The sequence below is a fragment of the Bos mutus genome, chromosome 5 (assembly GCF_027580195.1).
Source record: "Bos mutus isolate GX-2022 chromosome 5, NWIPB_WYAK_1.1, whole genome shotgun sequence".
NCBI lineage: Eukaryota > Metazoa > Chordata > Mammalia > Artiodactyla > Bovidae > Bos > Bos mutus.
Window position 1 is genome coordinate 100,365,020 of NC_091621.1, and position 24,335 is coordinate 100,389,354.

General features: G+C 42.4%; 1 protein-coding gene across 1 annotated transcript; it reads left to right on the forward strand.

Moving 5' to 3' along the window:
- The first annotated feature begins 4,533 nt into the window (after positions 1–4,533).
- On the forward strand, positions 4,534–23,851 carry SYCE3 (synaptonemal complex central element protein 3). Its single transcript, XM_005903405.2, has 2 exons — positions 4,534–4,642; positions 23,675–23,851. Exons 1-2 carry the CDS (start codon positions 4,534–4,536, stop codon positions 23,830–23,832), a joined length of 267 nt encoding a protein of 88 aa, XP_005903467.1. The 3' UTR covers positions 23,833–23,851.
- The last annotated feature ends 484 nt before the right edge of the window (positions 23,852–24,335 follow it).

Here is a 24,335-nt window from a genome sequence, read left to right on the forward strand (position 1 = left end):
TGGTCATAGCTTTTCTTCCAAGGAACAAGCGTCTTTTAATTTCGTGGCTTCAGTCACCATCTGTAGTGATTTTGGAACCCAAGAAAATAAAGTCTCTCACTGTTTCCATTGTTTCCCCATGAAGTGATGGGACTGGATGCCATAATCTTAGTTTTCTGAATGTTGAGTTTTAAGCCAGCTATTTCACTTTCCTCTTTCACTTTCATCAAAAGGCTCTTTATTTCTTCTTTGCTTTATGCCATAAGGGTGGTGTCATCTGCGTATCTGAGCTTCTTGATATTTCTCCCAGCAGTCTTGATTCCAGCTTGTGCTTCATCCAGCCTGGCATTTCGCATGATGTACTCTGCATAGAAGTTAAATAACCAGGGTGACAACATCGTACTCATTTTCCAATTTAGAACCAGTCTGTTGTTCCCATATCCAGTTCTAACTGTTGCTTCTTGACCTGCATACAGATTTCTCAGGAGGCAGGTAAAGTGGTCTGGTATTCCCTTCTAATTTGCCATAGTTTATTGTGATCTACACAGTCAAAGGCTTTGATGTAATTAATAAAGCAGAAGTAGATGTTTTTCTGGAATTCTCTTGCTTTTTTCTATGATCCAGCAGATGTTGGCAATTTGATCTCTGGTTCTTCTGCCTTTTCTAAAACTAGCTTGAACATCAGGAAGTTCACAGTTCATGTACTGTTGAAGCCTGGCTTGGAGAATTTTGAGCATTACTTTGCTAGCGTGTGAGATGAGTGTAATTGTGTGGTAGTTTGAACATTCTTTGGCATTGTCCTTTTTTGGGATTGGAATGAAAACGGACCTTTTCCAGTCCTATGGCCACTGTTGAGTTTTCCAAATTTGCTGGCATATTGAGTGCAGCACTTTCACAGCATCATCATTTAGGATTTGAAAGAGCTCAACTGGAATTCCATCACCTCCACTAGCTTTGTTCGTAGTGATGCTTCCTAAGGCCCACTTGACTTCTCATTCCAGGATGTCTGGCTCTAGATGAGTGATCACACCATCATGGTTATCAGGATCATGAAGATCTTTTTTGTACAGTTCTGTGTATTCTTGCCACCTCTTCTTAATATCTTCTGCTTCTGTTCGGTCCATACTATTTCTGTCCTTTATTGTGTCCATCTTTGCATGAAACATTCCCTTGGTGTCTCTAATTTTCTTGAAGAGATTTCTAGTCTTTCCCATTCTATTGTTTTCCTCTATTTCTTTGCATTGATCACTGAGGAAGGCTTTCTTATCTCTCCTTGCTATTCTTTGGAACTCTGCATTCAAATGAGTATATCTTTCCATTTCTCCTTTGCCTTTAACTTCTCTTTTCTGTTTCTCAGCTATTTGTAAGGCCTCCTCAGACAACCATCTCTCACCTCCATTATTCCAATGACCTCCTCTTAACTGGTCTCCCTGCCTCCACCCATGTGCATATAAACTGTTCTCAGTCTAGTGATTTATTAACGTCTAAATCAGATTATCAACCTCCAGGCTCCCATCTCACTCAAAGAAGAAGTCAAAGTCTTGGCCTGTGAGGCCCACCTCGGTTTTGCCCCACCGCTTTTTGACCTTTTCTACTTACTATTCCTTTCACTCTGTCTGTTCCAACTATACCACCCTGGTTGCTCTTCCTCCCACTCATCCAGTCGGCTCCCAGCTCAGGGCCTCTGCTTTTACTATTTGTTCTGCCTGGGATGCACTTTCCCAACATATCTGTATGACTCATCGTCCTCTCACTTCCTCCAGGTCTCTAGTCAAAATCACTTCAGGAAAGCCTTTCCCTGCACACTTATCTAAAGAACAGTCACTGCTGTATACATATTTTCTCCCACCTTCCGTTTCTGGTTGACTTTTTTCTTTAGCACTTATCCCTCCTCTTATTTATTTCACTTATTAATCTTATTTGTTTCTTCTCCTCACTAGAATATAAATTCCATGAGACCAAGGATTTTAAAGTTTTGCTCAGTGCTTTATCTTCAGAATCTAAAATAATGCTCAATAAATAACTGTTGAATGTATAGATAAAATGTTAGTGAAACTTTATAACTTAATGAATTGAGCAGGCAGTCCACACAACTTAGATAGGAATTATGTCATTACCTATTTCTTTGCTTTTGTGTAGGTTTTTGTAACCACCCACATGATAGAATTATTTCACTCCATTTTGTACTTACTTAGCTGTTTCGTAAGAAAACTGTAGACTTTTTTAACTTTCCAGAGTTTTGTGTTAGTTTCATGGATAGTTTTTCATTACATCTCTTGTAAATACACAACTCTTGTAAATTTTAAATAATATCTCATTAAATGTTGGGTCTCTTAAGGCTTTCAGTTATTTGGTCATATCTTGGAACCAGATGAGAATAGTGGCAGTGAGGAGTTAGATTATGAAGGATCTTATATCTGTAGTAAAGAGGTTATATTTTATCCTGAAAGAAATAGGAGCTATTGAAGAGTTTCAAGCAATATGACATGGTTCGTTTTGCATGTTAAGAAAGGTCACCCTGGGGGTGAACTGGAAAATAGATTGGACATGAGGAAGCTGCAAGCAGGGAGACCAGTTACAACTCGAGGACAACAGTCCAAATGAAAAATGAAGAGAGCCTGTACCATTAGGTCCAAGCTTTATATTTTCAGCTCCAGCCTATCTCCTGAACTCCAGGCTGTTGTATTCAACTGCCTATTTGTATCTCCAATTGGAGGCCTGGCTTCCCTCATAGCTCAGTCGGTAAAGAATCCGCCTGCAATGGAAGAGACCCGGGTTCAATTTCCTGGGTTGGGAAGATCCCCTGGAGAAGGAAATGGCAATCCACTCCAGTATTCTTGCTTGGAAAATCCCATGGACAGAGGAGCCTGGCGGGCTACAGTCCACGGGCTGGCAAGAGTCGGACATGACTTAGCAATTAAACCACCACCAATAGCCATCCCATAGTAGTAACATGTTCAAAATAGAGCACCTGGAAATTCCCTGATGGGCCAACAGTTAAGACTCCATACTCCCCCTACAAGGGGCCTGGGTTCATTTCCTGATTGAGGCACTAAGATCCCGCATGCAGCTCCCCTAAAAAAAATAGAGCACCTGGTCTACCTTCTAATCTGCTCCTCTCCTGGTCTTCCCCATTTCCATTAACAACACCACCACCTACCAAGTTGTTCTCATCAAAATTAGGGGTCATTTTAATTTCTCTCTTCCCACCACTTGCCCCTGCAAACCTTGACATAAGTCCTCTACCCAATTCTGTTGGCTCATCTTCCACAAATTAACCAGAACACTTCACTTCTCAATATTGATAGTATCACTGAAATCCGAGTGCTGTCATCTTTAGACCACTTTAGTGCTCTCTTGACTAATAGATCTTCCCACGCTTTCCTCCTCTCGACCTCCTGCAGCAGTCCATTTTCCAGACAGCAGCTGAAGTGTGCTGTTAGCTTAAAACATAATCCCCTGCTCCCTCAATCTCCAGTGGCTTTTCCTCACTCTCAAAATAAAAGCAAAGTTCTTGACTATTTAGTTGACTTCGTGTTCTATCACTCTTCTCCACAGCCCCATTCTCTATCCCTTAAAAAACACTAGGGCGGCTCTTGCCTTTTCTTGAGCCATTCCCTCTGTCTAGAACTTCTCCCCTTGATCTTCAGAAGACAACTCCTTTTTATCTTTCAAGTGGCAGCTCAAATGTCACTGCATTAGAAAGGACTTCTCTGACTTCACAGGCCAAAGTATCACTCCTCTGAAAAGTCTTCTTTATTACACCATCCTTTTTATTTTCTTTGTAGCAGTGGGCACAAACTCAAGGTATCTTTATGAATCTGTTAACTTGGCTATTTTCAGTCTCTGCCCCTAGAATGGAAACTCCATGACAGCATCCAGTCTGTTTGAATCCTCAGATACACTACAGTGTCCCCATAACCACAGCAGATGTCTAGCACTTAGTAGACACCCAGTAAAGCTGTAATCAATAGTGGATAATGAAGTGGACCTCTATTAAAGCAGCAGCCTTAAAAAAAATAAATAAATAAAGCAGCAGCCTTGGAGAATGGAAGTTAGGCACTGATAGAAGAGACTTCAAAGAGTTGGATCAGGCTATGATCTCCACAAGAGCAGAGTTCAGTTCAGTTCAGAAAGCACAATCTTTCCTGACCCATAGATAATTTAATGTTTATTCCATGAAAAAATGAAATTGGTGAGTTTTAGTGACCCCCTTAGGTCAGAAAGGGGCTTTGCTTGTGGCTCAGAGAGTGAAAAATCCACCTGCAAAGGAGGAGACTAGGGTTCAATCCCTGGGCAGGAAGATCCCCTGGAGAAGGAAATAGCTACCCACTCCAGCATTCTTGCCTGGAGAATTCTATGGACAGAGGAGCCTGGTGGGCTACAGTCCATGGGGTTGCAAAGAGTCAGATACTACTAACTCTTTAGGTCAGGAAGATAAGAGGAGTTAAAGACAACGTAAGTTTTCTGGCTTGGGTACCCAGCTGTGAGTAGTGGAGCCAGAATTGAAACATGAACCTGTCTCACTGCATCTTCTTTCTGTGCACTTCCTAGATGGCTGATCCTGACCCTGGGGAAAGAAACTATGACAACATGCTGAAAATGCTGTCAGACCTGAATAAAGACTTGGAAAAGCTGTTGGAAGAGATGGAAAAAATCTCAGGTAGGATGTTTTCCCAGGCAGGGTAACTTCCTCCTTTCCAAGAGCTCAAATCCTCCTTATACTTCCAAGCTCAAATCAAGTACCTTCTCAATCAGGTCTTCCCTGACTACTTTTCAACTTCTTCACCATGTAGCTACTATACCACAAGATTTTATGCTAACCACTGATATTGCCTTGAATTGTTTTCTGATTATTTTTGTGTGTTTGCATCTTATTCCAGCAAATGGACTATTATCTTCTTGAGGGCAGAAATAATAACTTCTTTTGTAACTGGGCACACAGTACCATGAAGAACTAGTAAATTGTTAGTCGCACAGTCATGTCCAACTCTTTGTGACACCATGGACTGTAGCCCGCCAGGCTCCTCTGTCCATGGGATTTCCTGGGCAAGAATACTGGAGTGGATTGCCATTTCCTTCTCCAGAAGCAGCAATAGAATTGAACTAATTTCTCCATTTTTTGGAAAAGAATGTTAGTCTGTTATTTTATTTAACATGTTTCCAGTAAGCAGTAACTAGCAGTGGTAGTGATACAATTATAATTTATTTAATTTGTTCTTTACCAGTTCGGAATATATGTAATTCTTAAAATTGTGTGATCCTGTTTTACTAGAGAAAATCACAATGTGAAACAAATTTTAGAGTGCCCAAATACTCTACTTAAATGAAAACAAACTATTTTTAAAGACATTATTAGTTTTTAAGTAATCTCCACTTATTACAAGTCTTCAGAAAATTTCTACTTAAAAATGTTCTCAATTTTGTGCCCACATACTTGAAAGTTTTATATATACCTTTATAAAAAGTTCTAGAATTCATTTCCCACTATAAGTTGTTTGATTGCTTCAATCTAATTAAATATTCTCTTATTTAATACCATTTACTGAGCACATATACGTGCTTTTTTAAAAATACAAAGTTGAATAAAGATGCTCCTTCTTGAGAAGTGAGTAGGGACCAGTAACAGACATCAAGATGACTAGTTATATTTAAGCATATAAATTTAAAGCACATCTTAACTTTATGGTAAAGCTGTTGCTGCTGCTGTCGCTTCAGTCGTGTCCGACTCTGTGCGACCCCATAGACGGCAGCCCACCAGGCTCCCCCATCCCTGGAATTCTCCAGGCAAGAACACTGGAGTGGGTTGCCATTTCCTTCTCCAATGCATGAAAGTGAAAAGTGAAAGTGAAGTCGCTCAGTCCTGTCCGACTCTTAGCGACCCCATGGACTGCAGCCTACCAGGCTCCTCCGTCCATGGGATTTTCCAGGCAAGAGTACTGGAGGGGGGTGCCATTGCCTTCTCCGACGGTAAAGCTATAATCCGGCAAATGCTAATAATGATGTACACCAAGTACTGGGGAAGGAGGAGAGGAGAGGCAGACTTCTTGGGAAGGCAAGTGAGGCTTTGAATAAAGCAGAGCATTAGAGAAGGAGTGGGGATTGGACAGATGAGGTCGGTCCTGTGAGCAGAGAAGAGGGGCTGTCCAGGAAAAGAAATAGTCAAGGCTGTGTGCCTGTGAGGGAAAGATTGGCATAGTCAACAAGTCAGAGTAGGGCGTGACATTCACAAGGTGGCAGGCCATAAAAGAAGAGGCTGAAAGGTGAGAAGAAACGTCTTTAATGCAATGCCAAGTTAAAGAGGTCTACTTTTCTTATGTAAGTGATAGGGAGCCATTTGGAATTTCGAGGAAGTCAGTTGCCTTGCAGAAAGATAGCTCTGGTAACAGTGTGAGGGATGGTTCAGAAAGGAAAGCCTGGAGCAGGAAGGCCAATTAGGCAGGTTTTCCATAACTAAAGGCTGAAAAGGAGCTGGCCTTAACACAAGCTTGGCACTGAGAACAAGAAGAACATGGCTGATTTCTGTGAGAGAATGTCTTATTGATTTGTAAGAGCTCTTTCTGTATTAAGACTCTTAGGTGCTTGTTCAAAATTGAAGGAAATATTTTTCCCAGTTTTTCATTTTCCTTTAATTTTGTATATGAAGCTTCAGCGAGCAGAAGTCTTATGTAGTAAAAATGTATTGATATTTTCCTTTCTGATTTATTCCCATTGCTTCAATGCTTAGAAAATCTTTCCCTAATTCAAGATCAGTGAAAACAGTCACATATTTTCCTCTACTTTGTGGTTTTAGTGTTTTGCTATTTTTAACATTTAATTCTAAACTATATGGTATGCCAAAGGAACTAGGCTTGTACTGCATTTTTATTTAGATTCACTGGAATCTCTCTTTTTGGCAAATATTCCAACAATAATTAAGGTGATAGGTAAGTAAGTTATTCAGTTCAGTTCAGTTCAGTTCAGTCCCTCAGTCACGTCCGGCTTTGTCACCCCAATGGACTGCAGCACGCCAGGCTTCCCTGTCCATCACCAACTCCCGAAGCTTGCTCAAACTCATGTCCATCAAGTTGGTGATGCCATCCAACCATCTCATCCTCTGTCGTCCCCTTCTTCTCCTGCCTTCAATCTTTCTCAGCATCAGGGTCTTTTCCAATGAGTCAGTTCTTCACATCAGGTGGCCAAAGTATTGGAGTTTCAGCTTTAGCATCAGTCCTTCCAATGAACACACAGGACTGATTTCCTTTAGGATGGACTGGTTGGATCTCCTTGCAGTTGAAGGGACTCTCAAGAGTCTTCTCCAACACCACAATTCAAAAGCATCAATTTTTCAACACTCAGCTTTCTTTCTGGCCCAACTCTCACATCCATATGTGACTGCTGGAGAAACCATAGCTTTGACTAGACGGGCCTTTGTTGGCAAAATAATGTCTCTGCTTTTTAATATGCTGTCTAGGTTGATCATAGCTTTTCTTCCAAGGAGCAAGCATCTTTTAATTTCATGGCTGCAGTCACCATCTGCAGCGATTTTGGAGCCCACTCTTTCCACTGTTTCCCCATCTATTTGCCATGAAGTGATGGGACCAGATGCCATGATCTTCGTTTTTTGAGTGTTGAGTTTTAAGCCAGCTTTTTCACTTTCCTCTTTCACCTTCATCAAGAGGCTCTTTAGTTCCTCTTTCTGCCGTAAGGGTGGTGTCATCTGCATATCTGAGGTTACTGTTATTTCTCCCTGCAGTCTTGACTCCAGCTTGTGCTTCATCCAGTCCAGCATTTCTCATGTTGTACTCTACATAGAAGTTAAATAAGCAGAGTGACCATACACAGCCTTGACGTACTCCTTTCCCAATTTGGAACCAGTCTGTTGTTCCATGTTCAGTTCTAACTTTGCTTCTTGACCTGGATACAGATTTCTCAGGAGGCAGGTAAAGTGGTCTGGTATTCCCAGCTCTTTAAGAATTTTACGCAGTTTGTTCTTATCCACACAGTCAAAGGCTTTGGCTTAAGTTATTAAGTAATAATAATTAAGTTGATATTACTAAGGTAATAGTGTTGTATTTAAAAAAATGCTCTCTCACTGTAGAGATGAGGTTGACAGGTATTTATATTGAAACAAGTCACAAAAAAACTTAGCTTTGATGATTTTTAAAATTTGTCTTTGAAATTTTCTGTGTAAAACTGAATTTGTTTGATACATTCAGCTATTGAATTCAAGCAGCTGCACATCTTGGAAGGCTTTTGCACTTTCTTCCTCAGAGAAATGAGACAAATGTAGCCCACATCTGCTTGGCATGGATGAGGGTTCTGCTGCGCATGATTCCACATCCCCTCCCTTTGGTGCTTTTCCACATTGCATTCTTTGAACTGCGATAAGGTCCATTATTTTCCCTTTAGGTTATTCTTCCCTTCATTTTAGTTGCACATATTTTCCTCTTTTTATAAGCCTGTTTTTATATAAATATTCTGCATAGTTGTCTAATTTGGGAGGCAATCAAATCTTATAAAAACTTGCTTTAGCAATTTATCAGCTGATAAAGTTATGTTTTTATCAACATATAAGCAACCACAGATTAAATAGTATTAAAATGTTTTGTAAAGTTTATCTTTTGTAGTTTCTTAAAGTAAATAATTTGTCCTTGGCCCCATGGATTCAAATCTAATAGTTGAGAACACTAAAATATTTTTCTACCTGAAGCATAAGCAACAGAACTATTTTGTCATAGTGTCCCTAGGACAGGTTAAGACAAATATTGTTTAAAGAAGTAACATGATTTTAGACCAGGATGAATCTCACAACCTTACCCTTTAGGTTAAATTTAAAATGAAGCCCAACCCATAAATCTTTAGCCTCTGTTGCCCCTGGGAAGGCTCTTGCTCAATTTTTCCAGTGACCACACAGGCCAAATAAAATCACCAAAGAAGCAATCATCAACTATCAAAAGTACCAACCAGCAAATAAATGTAAATGTGCCTATTTATATAAATATATATGCATATTTTAAACAATATTAATAAGCCAAATCCTCTTGACTTCAAGGCTTCAAGTTTCTCTTTCTGTTCTCTTTAAGTCAAATCATGACCTAGGATAAATTTCCCAATACAAGTTTAGCTGTATGCCTTGTGAGAGTGAGCCCTGAGAATGTAAAACTTCTCAGGTAGGAGGAGAGAGTCTAACTTGGTTTCCCACCCCTGCCCCAAATCTATCCCATCCTATTCTATTAGTTGAGAAGTGATTTCTTTATTACTCATGAAGTTTTTTACATATAGTAGGGCAGAGATAGCTAACTTGTTTTATAATATGTTAGGTTTTTGGTTTATCACACTAATTTCATTATTATTAATCAGTAAGTTCCCACTTCATTATTCTTTCTTTCTTTTTTTTTTTACCTTTTCTCACTTGTTTATTCTCCAGATGAATAGTTGATTCATTTAATATTTTATTTGGAATTGTGTTAAACGTATACACTAATATGGAAAGAATGATATCTTTTAAAAAAATACTTATTTGGCTGAGTCGGGTCGTAGTTGCGGCATGCAGGATCTTTCATTGTGACACAGAGGCTCTTCCCTGTGGCCTGAGGGCTCTCTAGTTGGGTGGCCCGTGGGCTCCAGAGCACACAGGCTCCAATAGTTGCGGCTTAAGAATTTAGTTGCCTTGCAGCATGTGGAATCTTAATTCCCTGACCAGAGATTGAACCTGTGTCTCCTGCATTGGAAGAAGGCCTCTTAACCACTGAATGACCAGGGAAGTCCTGAATAAGACGTTTTTAACGTTAAATATTCTCAGGTAGGTTTCCCTTGTGGCTAAGCTAAGTAAGGAATCTGCCTACAGTGCAAGAGACCTGGGTTCAATCCCTGGGTTAGGAAGATCCCCTGGAGAAGGGAAAGTCTACCCATTCCAGTATTCTGGCCTGGAGAATTCCATGGACTGTATAGTCCTTGGGGTGGCAAAGAGTCGGACATGACTGAGCAACTTTCACTTCATTTCACTTCATTTCATTCTCAGGTAGAAATGTGGTATTTCTCTCTAATTATTCAAATATTCTTTAACATGTCTCAAAGGATTTTGCAATGTTTTTCTCCAGATTTCTTGCCTTCAGGTTTTATTTTTCTAGTTTTATTGAGATATAATTGACATGTAATATTGTATACATTTAGGTTGTATAACATACGAGGTACCAGGGGATATGTTTATTTGTTCAAACAACAAAAACACATCTGTAGCAGCACCTGCGATTGGTGCCACCTCCTGATTGAGTTTACACAAATCCGCTGTCATTCTCTCTAAGATTTGTCTTCTGTCCAGGCCAGATAGGCAAGTGGAATGAAACTGTGGTGGGAACTACCTCCTGTGTGTTTCAAGTTGTTAATTGCAGTAATAATCTCTGCAGTCCCTTCAGGAATGCAGTGTGGCTTTTAGTTTACTACTTTCACAGGTAGAGGCAGTTCTAGTCACCTCCACTTGGTCTTTCCTGCCAAATAACCCTCACTCTGTGGATTAGGGAATAAATGTGGGGCTTCTCCCAGTTGTTGAGTATGTATATTTCAATTATGCATCCTGAAACTGGGGAAATTACCACAATATGGGTTCAGAAACCCACTGAGCCCACTGTGAGCTAGAGCTCCATGAGTAACCAGGCCTCCGTCTGCTGACTGCTGAACCACTATGCTGGTGGCAATACTTTGGGTCCCCAGGAATTTGTGTCAGTTCAGAGCCAGTATCTAGGAATCCCCAGAAGATCTGATTACTTCCCTTTCCCCAAAGTGCAGTCTTCAGCCATACTATTATGGGGTCCCTGTTCCAGAAGCTGATGATCACATAAAGAAGAAAAATAACTGAGGAAGTACTTACAACAGATTTTGATAAGTGTTAAAATGAAAGGCAAAGGAGAAAAGGAAAGATATACCCATCTGAATGCAGAATTCCAAAGAGTACCAAGGAAAGATAAGAAAGTTTTCCTAAATAATCAAAGCAAAGAAATAGAGGAAAACAATAGAATGGGAAAGACTAGAAATCTCTTCAAGAAAATTAGAGATACCAAGGGAACATTTCATGTAAAGATGGGCTCAATAAAGGACAGAAATGGTATGAACCAAAGAGAAGCAGAAGATATTAAGAAGAGGTGGCAAGAATACACAGAACTATACAAAAAAGATCTTCATGACCCAGATAACCATGATGGTGTGATCACTCACCTAGAGCCAGACATCCTGGAATGAGAAGTCAAGTGGGCCTTAGGAAGCATCACTACGAACAAAGCTAGTGGAGGTGATGGAACTCCAGTTGAGCTCTTTCAAATCCTGAAAGATGATGCTGTGAAAGTGCTGCACTCAATATGCCAGCAAATTTGGAAAACTTAACAGTGGCCACAGGACTGGAAAAGGTCCGTTTTCATTCCAATCCCAAAGAAGGACAATGCCAAAGAATGCTCAAACTACCACACAATTACACTCATCTCACACACTAGCAAAGTAATGCTCAAAATTCTCCAAGCCAGGCTTCAACGGTACATGAACTGTGGACTTCCAGATGTTTAAGCAGAATTTAGAAAAGGCAAAGAAACCAGAGATCAAATTTCTAACATCGTTGGATCATAGAAAAAGCCAGGGAATTCCAGAAAAACATCTACTTCTGCTTTATTAATTACACCAAAGCCTTTGGCTGTGTAGATAACAACAAACTGTGGAACATTCTTCAAGAGATAAGAATATCAGACCCCCTCACCTGCCTCCTGAGAAATCTGTATGAAGGTCAAGAAGCAACAGTTAGAACCAGACGTGGAACTAAAGACTGGTTCCAAATTGGAAAAGGAGTACGTCAGGTTTGTATCTTGTCACCCTGCTTATTTAACTTCTATGCAGAGTACAGCGTGCTAAATGCGAGGCTGGATGAAGTACAAGCTGGAGTCAGGACTGCAGGGAGAAATATCAATAACCTCAGATATGCAAATGACACAACCCTTATGGCAGAAAACAAAGAACTAAAGAGCCTCTTGATGAAAGTGAAAGAAGAGAGTGAAAAAGCTGGCTTAAGACTCAACATTCAAAAAAAGAAGATCATAGCATCTGGTCCCATCACTTCATGGCAAATAGATGGGGAAACAATGGAAACAGTGAGAGACTTTATTTTCATTTTTGTTTTCTTTCCCAAACATTTTATTTTTTATTTTAATTAATTAATTTATTTTAATTGGAGGATAATTACTTTACAATATTGTAGTGGTTTTTGCCAAACATCGACATGAATCACCCACAGGTGCACATATATTCCCCAGCCAGAACCCCCTCCCACCTCCCTCCCCATCCCATCCCCCAGGGTCATCCCAGTGCACCAGCCCTGAGCACCCTGTCTCATGCATCGAACCTGGACCAGCAATCTGCTTCACATATGATAATATACACATTTCAACACTACCCTATTAAATCATCCCACCCTCACCTTCTCCCACAGAGTTTAAAAGACTGTTCTTTACATCTGTGTCTCTTTTGCTTTCTCACATATAGGATCATCATTACCGTCTTTCTAAATTCCATATATATGCGTTAGTATACTATATTGGTGTTTTTCTTTCTGACTTACTTCACTCTGTATAATAGGCTCCAGTTTCATCCACCTCATTAGAACTGATTTAAATGCATTTTTTAATGGCTGAGTAATATTCCTTTGTGTATATGTGCCACAACTTTCTTATCCATTCATCTGCCGATGGACATCTAGGTTGCTTCCATGTCCTGGCTATTGTAAACAGTGCTGCCATGAACATTGGGGTACACATGAACAGACTTTATTTTCTTGGGCTCCAAAATCACTGCAGATGGTGACTGCAGCCATGAAATTAAAAGACGCTTGCTCCTTGGAAGAAAAGCTATGACTAACCTAGATAGCATATTAAAAAGCAGAGACATTACTTTGCCAACAAAGGCCTGTCTAGCCAAAGCTATGGTTTTTCCAGTAGTAATGTATGGATGTGAGAGTTGGACCACAAAGAAAGCTGAGCATCAAAGAATTGATGCTTTTGAACTGTGGTGTTGGAGAAGACTCTTGATGGTCCCTTGGACTGCAAGGAGATCAAATCAGTCAATCGTTAAGGAAATCAGTCTTGACTATTCATTGGAAGTATTGATGCTGAAGCTGAAACTCCAATACTTTGGCCACCTGATGTGAAGAGCTGACTCACTTGAAAAGACCCTGATGCTGGGAAAGATTGAAGGCAGGAGGAGCAGGGGACAACAGAGGATGAGGTGGTTGGATGGCATCACCGACTCAATGGACATGAGTTTGAGTAAGCTTTGGGAGTTGGTGATGGACAGGGAAGCCTGGCATGTTGCAGTTCATGGGGTCGCCAAGAGTCAAACACCACTGAGCAAACGAACTGAACTGAAGGGTGAATAATCTACATGGTGCTATAGGTAGCCAAAGGTGGAACCTAATTTGATGTAAAGAGCCAAGACAGGCCTCCCAGAGTAAACTGCTTCTCAACTAAGACTAAAATATGAGCATGAGTTAGCTGAATGGAAGAGCAAAGGAGAAAACTGAAGAGTTTCTGAATACAGAAATAAGAGTAGGTTTAACAGGAGATGGGGAAGAGTGAGTTCAGTTATGGATAATGCTGAGTTGGGAGTGCCAGATTTATATAGAGGTGGAGATATTCTATGCACTGTCAAAATATAATCACAGAGCCAGTGTAAATGGTATAATGTGAGATGGTTGGATGGTATCACTGACATGACTTTAAGCAAGAGTTTGAGAACATGAACAAGAACATGAGTTTGAGCAAACTCTGGGAGATAGTGAAGAACAGGGAAGCCTGGCGTGCTGCAGTTCACGGGTTGCAAAGGGTCAGACTTGACTTAGCGACTGAACAACAACACCAATATAAATTGGTATGGCCATTATGAAAAACAGTGGAGGTTTCTCAAAATATTAAAAATAGAAAAAAAAAATAGAACAACCATATGATCAACAATTCCTCTTCTGGGTATATACCCAGGAAATGAAGGAAATGAAATCAGTATCTCAAAGAGATATCTTCATTTCCATGTTCATTGCAGCTTTATTCACAGATAGCCAAAGTATGGAAACTGCCTAGGTGTCTGTTGACAGATGGATACGTAAAGGAAATGTGACATGTTTACATACACCCCAGAGGAATAGTCTTCAACCTTAAAAAGAAGGAAATCCTGTTATTTGTGACAACATGGATGATGAATCTGGAGGACCTCTTACTAAGTGGAATAAATAACAGTGTACAGGAAGATCCCTTGGAGGAGGAAATGGCAACCAGCCAAGTATTCTTGCCTGGAGAATCCCATGGTTAGAGGAGCCTAGTAGGCTGCAGTCCACAGGGTTGAAAAGAGTCAGACATGCCTGAACATGCACACACACACATTCAGTGGTGTATAATACATTCATAATTTTGAGCCACCACAAGCTCCATCTAGTTCTGAAACAGAACAGGACCCTATAGCCCCCTGCATGTCCTCAGCCTGCTTTTTGTCTATAGAAAAATGTTAGCCAAAGGATAAGTATAATCAGAGAGATGAGAACATGCAGAAACAAAGGAAAACAGTCAAAGGAGACCAAATAATAATAATGCACTCACTGAGCACAGTCAAGGACTTTTAGTTCCTCCTTACAGACTTCCTTGGTGGCTCAGGCAGTAAAGAATCTGCCTGCAATGCAAGAGGCCTGGGTTCGATCCCTTCCCCTTCCAGGGGAAGATCCCCTGGAGAAGGGAACAGTTACCCACTCCAGTATTCTGGCCTGGAGAATTCCCTGGACTATACAGGCAGTGGGGTCAGAAAGAGTCGGACATGACTGAGCGACTTTCACTTTCATGAGCTATAGATGATATTCTAAGCCGTGTCCTGTGAGCTGCCTTACAGTTACTGAAACCCCCACCAGGTGGAAGAGCTTAACTACACCATGGCCAGACTGTAGCCAAGACATAAGCTGCCTCAATTCCAACAATTTGCCTCGAAAAATGGAGACAAATGGACCCTGAAACTGAAGATTAACTATGCCTAAAACAACCAAGATGATGCTGGTCAGATTACCGATGCCCAATTTCAAGATGACTGTTGGCGCTGACTGTATTTTTTGTGTGCAGGTAGCTCTCTGTGTCAGTAAAAGCTCTTGCCCACTGACTGTCAGTCAGGAGGCGTTAGCCTTTGGACAGATGCCTGCCCTCCCTCCTCCCTGGATGCTGGCATCCAGAACAAAGCAAACTTCCTTCCCACCAACTTGGCCTCTTTACTGGCTTTTGGGCAGCAGCAGCCAGACTGCAGTTTCGGTAACAGTTCCACAACATTTTCATCACCCAAAAAAGATAAGTTTTACCTGTTAAGCAATCATTCCCATACCTCTCTATTCACAACCCCTGGCAACCACCAATCTGTTTCCAGTCTCTATGGATTTACCTTTTCTGGATATTTCATTTAAAAGAATCATATAATATGTAGCATTTTGTTTCTAGCTCTTTTTACCTAACATAGTTATTTTCAAGATTTACCCATATTGTTGCATATATGAGTACTGTATTTCTTTATATGGCTAAATAATATTTCATGTATTCACCCACTGATGTATATTGCGGTTGTGCCCTACTGTTTAACTGCTGGGCTTTCTAGGTGGTGCTAGTGCCACCCACTCCAGAACTCTCGCCTGGAAAATCCCATGGACTGAAGAGCCTGGTGGGCTGCAGTCCACGGGGTCGCTAAGAGTCAGACATGACTGAGCGACTTCACTTTCACTTTTCACCTTCATGCATTGGAGAAGGAAATGGCAACCCACTCCAGTGTTCTTGCCTGGAGAATCCCAGGGACGGGGGAGCCTGGTGGGCTGCCATCGCTGGGGTCGCACAGAGTCGGACACGACTGAAGTGACTCAGCAGCAGCAGCAGTGCCAGTGCAGGAGAGATGAGAGACATGGGCTCAGGCCCTGGGTCAGGGAGATCCTCTGGAGGAGGGTGTGGCGACCCACTCCAGTTTTCTTGCCTGAACGGAGCTTGGGGCCTACAGTCCATGGGGTGGCAGAGAGTGGGACGCGACAGAGTGACGGAGCACACACTCGTCTAACTATTGTGAATGGTGCCCCTGTGAACACTTCTGCACAGTATTTGTCTGAGTGCCCATTCTCTTTTGTTTGGGATACTGTCTAGGAGTAGAGTTGCTAGGGATGGTAATTCTGTGTTTAGCTTTCTGAAGAATCTCAAACTGTTTTACACAAGGGTGCCTCATTTTACACTCCCACCAGCAATGTACACGTTTCTAATTTATCCACATCCTCAGCAACACTCGTTATTTTCCAGGGTTTTTGTTGTTGTCACCAGTTTTCTTTTACTGATTTGAAGTAGCTTCTTGTATAGCCTAGACACCAGCTCACTGCCAGTTTTAGGGCTTGTACAGTTCTGTCACTTGTCTGAAAAAGTTGTCTGTGTTGTCCTTAGTTGAAAAAAATATTTTGATAAAAACAAATTCACCAGGACTTCCCAGGTGATCCAGTGGTTAGGAATCCGCCTTCCGGTGCAGGGATGCAGGTTTGATCCCTGGTCAGGGAATTAAGATCACACACGCCACAGAGCAACTAAGCCCATGAGTCACAAACAGAGCACCCACGTGCCACAACTGCTGAGGCCTGCAGGCTCTGGAGCCCGTGTGCCACAGTGAAAGCACCTGTGACCCAACAAAGATCCCGAGTGCCACAGCTACCATGCAGTGCAGCCAAATAAAGAAATGTATTTAAACTGTTAAAAAACTAATTCACCAATATTTTACCTGATGGTCTGTGATTTTTAAGAAGTCCCTAGGTCACAGATAATCTGCTAAATGTTATTTTATATTTCATATTCGTTTTAATTCATAGGGCATGCACTTCTCTTTTTCACTGCTTTTTGGCGTTACTTTCATCATACACTAAGTCCCATACACACTGAGGCCTATCTCGGGGTTTAGTTTCTTCCATTGGCCTATTGTCTGTACCATGTGTAAAAATTACGCTTTAGGGAATTCCCTGGCGGTCCATTGGTTAAGACTCTGCATGTTCACTGACCTTGTGGGTTTAATCCCTTATCAGGGAACTAAGATCCCACAAGCTGTACAGCACAGCTAAATTAATTAATTGATTAAGTTGAATAGGGCTTTATAGGATGTCTTGATATCTAATAGGGCATATTTCCCCTTTTAACTGTTGTCTTTTTAAAAGTGATTGACAATTGAACCTCATTCTTTCATATACACTTTTATAATTTATAAATACTGATAGTTTTATCTCGTATCTTACACCTCTTGTTTCTTTTAAACTCTTAAACTCCATTTACCAGCATCTTCAATACCAGCAATATTATTAGAGGCAGCCTTGTTTGATTACCGAAGGAATTTATCCACAGTTTCCCCATTAAGTATAACGTTTGCTGTAAGTTTTTGATATATTACCTTTACTAGGTCAAAATGTCTCCTTCTGTTCCTAATTTGTTAGAGTTTTTATTTTCTAAAATCAAAGATAGGTAATAGGTATTAAATTTTGCTAACTGCTTTTTTGTATTAACTGAGATATTGCTATGATTTCCTCCTTTTATTCAGTTCAGTTCAGTCACTCAGTAGTGTACGACTCTTTGCAACCACATGGACTGCAGCACACCAGGCTTCCCTGTCCATCACCAACTCCCGGAGCTTGCTCAAACTCATGTCCATTGAGTTGGTGATGCCATCCAACCACCTCATCCTCTGTCGTCCCCTTCTCCTCCTGCCCTCAATCTTTCCCAGAATCAGGGTCTTTTCAAATGAGTCAGCTCTCCGCATCAGGTGGCCAAAGTATTGGAGTTTCGGCTTCAATATCAGTCCTTCCAATGAACACCCAGGACTGATCTCCTTTAGGATTGACTGGTTTGATCTCCTTGCAGTCTAAGGGACCCTCAAGAGTCTTCTCCAACACCACAGTTCAAAAGCATCAATTCTTCTGCACTCAGCTTTCTTTATAGTCCAACTCTCACATCCATACATGACCACTGGAAAAACCATAGCCTTGACTAGATGGACCTTTATTAACAAAGCATATTAAAAAGTCTCTGCTTTTTAATATGCTGTCTAGGTTGGTCATAACTTTCCTTCCAAAGAGTTTTAATTTAGTTTCATCTTTTAATTTCATGACTGTAATCTTTTATTACTTATTACTGTGTTTAATTAAGCTGATTGATTTTCTGATACTCAACTATCCTTGAATTTCTTTTACAAATTCTACTTGATCATAACATATTATTTTAACATATTGTTAAATTTGGTTAAATTATATTTAGGATTTTGTGTTTAGTTTCATGTGAGACAGACCTATAATTTTGTTTAATATAATCTTTCCTTTTAAAATAAACCAGCTTAGGGAAAATTATGTTTTTGTTTTTGCTTATCTCTATTCTCAGGTTTTCCACAGTGTAACTGAAATGCATCTATCAAATGCTTTTCTTAAAAAGTCATCCAGTCAGCCTACCAGTCTTCCCTCTTTTCCTAATTTCTGAAATTACTTGTATCAGATAAGAATTAACTATTCTTCAAAGTTCAGTAGAATTCATCTGAAAAGCCATCTGGGACCTGAGATTTGAGAAGGTAGACCTTCACCATTTACATTTTTAAGTGTTGATTCTTTTATTTTGCCTATGATGTGGATTAGCCTATGGGCTTATCTTCATCCCTTTACTGCCTAGCTTGACTGGCCTCATCATTCCTGTTCTCTGTTCCTACCTCCTGAACTGTCAAAATAAATCTGCTTACTGCCTCCCTCATTAGTCCTCCCCTCTCCTACACAGATTTTGGAATACTTTATCTTCATCCTTTACTGAACCCTGTTTCTAGGTGCACATCTTGACCATTTAAAAAAAATTTCTGTGTGAGGACCTGAGCCTATGTACCGGGTGGTCAGAGTGCATGGCTGAGCCCTGACTAGCCTCTCAGAGACAGGACTAGACTGCAGATCTCTTCAAGAAAGTTAGAGATGCCAAGGGAGCACTTCATACAAATATGGGCACAATAAAGGACAGAAATGGTATGGACCTAACAGAAGCAGACGATATTAAGAAGAGGCAGCAAGAATACACAGAAGAACTGTACAAAAAAGATCCTCATGACCCAGATAACCACAATGGTGTGATCACTCACACTCACCTAGAGCCAGACATCCTGGAATGAGAAGTCAAGTGGGCCTTAGGAAGCATCATTACAAACAAAGCTAGTGGAGGTGATGAAATTCCAGTTGAGCTATTTCAAATGCTAAAAGATGGTGCTATTAAAGTGCTGCACTCAATATGCCAGCAAATTTGGAAAACTCAGCAGTGACCACAGAACTGGAAAAGGTCAGATTTCATTCCAATCCCAAAGAAAGGCAATGCTAAAGAATGTTCAAACTACCACACAATTGCACTCATGTCACACACTAGCAAAGTAATGTTCAAAATTCTCCCAAGCTAGGCTTCAACAGTACATGAACTGAGAACCTCCACCTGTTCAAGCTGGATTTAGAAAAGGCAGAGGAACCAGAGATCAAATTGCCAACAATGTTGGATCATACAAAAAGCAAGAGAATTCCAAAAAAAGTCTACTTCTGCTTTATTGACTATGCCAAAGCCTTTGACTGTGTGGATCACAACAAACCGTGGAACATTCTTCAAGAGATGGGAATACCATATCATCTTACCTGCCTCCTGAGAAACCTGTACGCAGGTCAAGAAGCAACAGTTAGAACCGGACATGGAACAACAGACTGGTTCCAAACTGGGAAAGAGTACGACAAGGCTGTATATTGTCACCCTACTTATTTAACTTATATGCAGAGTACATCATGTGAAATGCTGGGCTGGATGAAGCACAAGCTGGAATCAAGCCTGCTGGGAGAAATATCAATAACCTCAGATATGCAGATAACACCACCCTTATGGCAGAAAATGAAGAGGAACTGAAGAACCTCTTGATGAAAGTGAAAGAGGAGAGTGAAAATGCTGGCTTAAAACTCAGCATCCAAAAAACTAAAATCATAGCATCCAGTCCCATCACTTAATGGCAAATAGATGGGGAATGGAAAACAGTGGAAACAGTGACAGACTTTATTTTCTTGGGCTCCAAAATCACTGCAGATGGTGACTGCAGACTTGAAATTAAAAGATGCTTGCTCCCTCGAAGAAAATCTATAACCAACCTAGACAGCATGTTAAAAAGCAGATACATTACTTTGCCAGCAAAAGTCCATCTAGTCAAAGCTATGGTTTTTCCAGTAGTCATGGATGGATGTGAGAGTTGGACCATAAAGAAGGCTGAGTGCTGAAGAATTGATGCTTTTGAATGGTGGTGGTGGAGAAGACTCTCGAGGGTCCCTTGGACTGCAAGGAGATCAAACCAGTCAATCCTAAAAAAAAAAATCAGTCCTGAATATTCATTGGAAGGACTGATGCTGATACTGAAGCTTCAATACTTTGACACACCTGATGTGAAGAACTGACTCATTGAAAAAGACCCTGATTCTGGGAAAGATTGAGGGCAGGAGGAGAAGGGGACAACAGAGGATGAGATGGTTGGATGGCATCACTGACTCCACGGACATGAGTTTGACCAGGCTCTGGGAGTTGGTGATGGATGGGGAAGCCTGGTGTGCTACAGTCCACGTGGTTGCAAAGAGTCGTACACTACTGAGCGACTGAAGTGAACTGAACCAGAGATAGCACCTTGGCTTTGCTACTCTGCTGGCCTTACCAAAAGCCCCCTGAGAGGGCCTGCCCTCACTACCTGGTCTAAAATAAGGCTTTCCTACCTCATTTCTCTGTCACAATACATGCTGCTTGTTTCCTCCGTAGTTCCTTTCACAATGTATAGTTGTGTTGTGTGTTTATTATCTGTGTCCTCCCACCGCAACTAGCATAGATGCCCCGGAGCGCAGGATGTGTCCACCCTTGTAGCCTGCTGTGTCATCAGGGCTGCCTTAGTGAAACGCCAACACAGAGCAAGCGCTCAGTAAATACTGAATGAACGAAAAACTCAGGAGACACATTTCTGAAGGACTTGTGGATAATTGTGAGTCTTCCTATCTATACTGTTTTTCCCTTGGATCAAATTACAGAGAGCCATGCACTCGATACGGTGTTTCCGTGTCTCACTGAATCACCTTTTCTGAAGTGCGCTTTGGTGCTGTGCCTCCAGCTTTCTTTTACCAGTGATTACAATGGTTGACACAGGAGAATATCTTTGTATTTTTTTTAATTTATTTATTTGGCTGTGCTGGGTCTTAGTTTCAGCATGCAGGATCTTTAGTTTCGGCACGGCATGTAGGATCTAGTTCCTTGATCAGGGATTGAACCTGGGCTGCCTACATTGGGAGCCTCGAGTCTTAGCCTCTGGACCACTGGGAAAGTCCCTCTTTGTATTTAAAGTAGGGATGTTGTCAAGGACATTTTCAACTATATTACATACCTCTTATGAAATATACCTATAGGAAAATTCTTTCTTAGGATAAAAGTGCCATAAACAATGGGTTTGTTTTTATTTTATGCTCACTGAATCTTTTTAAAAGATAATTTTCAGCATTTTAAAAAATATTTTTATTTATTTATTTTTGGCTGTACTGGGTCTTCCTTGCTTTGCTTTGGCTCCCTCTAGGTGTGGCAAGCAGGGGCTACTCTTGTCGCAGTGCGCAAACTTTTCATTGTGGTGGCTTTTCTTGTAGCAGAGTCAGGCCGGGCACGCAGGCTTCAGAACTGCAGCACATGGGCTCAGTAGTCGCAGTGTGCAGGCTCCAGAGTGCAGGTCAGTGCTTGTGGCACACAAACTTAGTCATCCCAAGACATGTGGACTCTCCCCAGAGCAGGGCTCGAACCCCGCATTGGCAGGCGGATTCTTATCCACTGCACTACCAGGGAAGTCCCATCACTAAATTTTGAAACTGAGCATGTTTCCTTCTCTGCTTTGGCCTCAGGAAACTCAGGGCTATAATTTCAGCTGCTGTGTAGGTCTGTATGAGATTCTTTTCTGTGAGCTAATTTTTTGTTTCGTTTTGTTTTACCCACCCTAGTTCTCTGTCCTGAATACCTCACTTATTTATTTTATAGTAGGAGTTTCTCCTTTTTTTTTTTTTTTTTTTATTTCTTGAGAGAAGAGGGGAGTTTCTCCTTTCTTGAGCACTTAATATGTGCGAGGCAGTTTACATACATCATCCATTTAATCTTCACAGCAAGCCATGAGATCCGGACGTTGTCCGGCCTTGACGTGTGAGGAGATGAGGTTAGTAGTTGAACTCTCTGACTCCAGGTCACACGGCCAGTGAGTAGAGAGTCTTGGCCTCAGGTCCATGCTCCACCTGCTGTCCAGGTGGCTGACATGATGGTCTGCGAGCTTCCTGCACAGAATTACCCAGGATGCTTGTTAAGATGCAGGTTCCGGGGCACCATCCTCAGCGCACTACATAAGAACCTCTTTGAGCTTTGAGAGGGCCCAGCTGTCTGCATGTAACAGGTGTCCCAAGTGAGTCTTGCTTCCAGAAGCCGGAGGGCCCCTGTGCTGGCAGGCATCACGTGCCCTGTGTCTGCCGAGGTGCGCTGCATGCACCTCCTCTAACACTGTTTCCCCAGCCACACGGCTGCCGCTCTCTGTGAAACCTCAGGTCTGTCACGCTGCTCACCTGTGTTGCGTGTAGACATATGTGTGCATTTGTCATTAATCATCCGCCTATTTTTTCTTTTTTCAGCAGCACCATGCAGCTTGCAGGATCGTAGTTCCCTGACCAGGGGTTGAACTTGCACCCTCGGCAGTGAAAGTACAGAATCCTAACCCTGAACTGCCGGGGGATTCCCTGCCTGTCTCTCCTCTGGTTAATTTCCTGAAGGATATAGTTCCCCAAAGTATCCAGCTTTTTTTAGCCCAGCCAGAAGTTCTAAGGGGATGTGTTTGCTGCAGAGATGACCCTCCTATTCATAGGTCTAAGGGGGAGAAGCACGTGAGTGCTCAGAGGGAAGGGGTGAGGTGAGGGAAGGGGTGAGGTGCAGTTTCTACACAGCACTGGATTTGCACAGGAAGCGCAGGTTCACCTACAGGCCTGGGGCGCTGCCCTCCAGTTGCTCTCAGAGGGAAAGACAGTCGGTCAGTCCAGTGATGAGTACCAAAGGACACCTAACATGAACATGCAAACCTCCACGAAAGGAGGAGCCCCTGGACTGGCCTTAGTGAAAGCGGAGGGGTGTCCTGGCGGAGGCGGGCAGGCATCCCAGGCCTATGAGCATGAGAAAACCTGAGGCTCAGGCCTCGCAGGAATGGGAGTGGTCAGCCCTACCTGAGCATGTGAGCTTGGGTGGAGGAGCACTTCTTGGGAGTCACCCTGCAACCACTAGCTGTGAACTGCAGATGGGTAAGGACCCGTGTTTAATCTTTCCTAACATTTCACGTCATACTGCCATCCAACCTTTTAGTGTTGTGGGCTAGTGTATTCCGAAGTTAAGACTTGGTGAGATTAGGGAAGGTTCGTTCCTGCTCTGTGTAGAGAGGAGATTTAATAGGGGTTGTTATGAGCCCTCTGACACATGGCCGACCCGCTTTCTCTCCTTAGAGTAGCTGGGTGGCTCAGCGCGTCCTGTCCCAGGATGCCGGGCGTGAGCAGAGGCACCTAGCCCTCGCCAGGGGGCCCAGCGCTGCAGCCGCCCCCGTGGTCTGACCAGGGCCTGTCTGGCTGTTGCAGTGCAGGCCACGTGGATGGCCTACGACATGGTGGTGATGCGCACCAACCCCGCGCTGGCGGAGTCCATGCGGCGGCTGGAGGACGCCTTCCTCAACTGCAAGGAGGAGATGGAAAAGAAGTGGCAGGAGCTGCTCAGTGAGGCCAAGCGCGCGCAGTAGGCCCCCGGGCAGAACCACAGCGACCCCAACTCACGGCCTGGGCACAGAGCTTGTTTCTCAATAAACTTATTTTCAAGCACCTCAGGATCCTTTCTGTCTCACCCAGCTGCATTCAGGCCCTGTCAGCAGCACATGAGACGGGCGAGACGCAGACGCTCTGATGAAGCAGAGGGCTCAGTACTAGTGGCGCTGAACTGAGAACAAGGGAAAAGGAGCCGGACAGGCGGGACACGGGCGGCGTTCAGGCGCGTTTATTTGCCTTCCCACAGTGAGTTCCAAAGGGCTGGGGAGAACATCGTTACTCGGCTGCGTGTCTGGGGCGCTGTGCTGGGCACTCGGGTGTGCCCCTACGTTCTCACGGCCCCATTTCAGACGGGAAAAGCAATGGTAGATGTCTCATCCACACGGCGAATGAGGGGCTGGTGGAAAGGGGGGCAGGCTCCTGCAGGGGCTGAACCAGAGGGAGAGACTGCACCAAGCTGCAGAGGGGTGTGAGCTGAGTG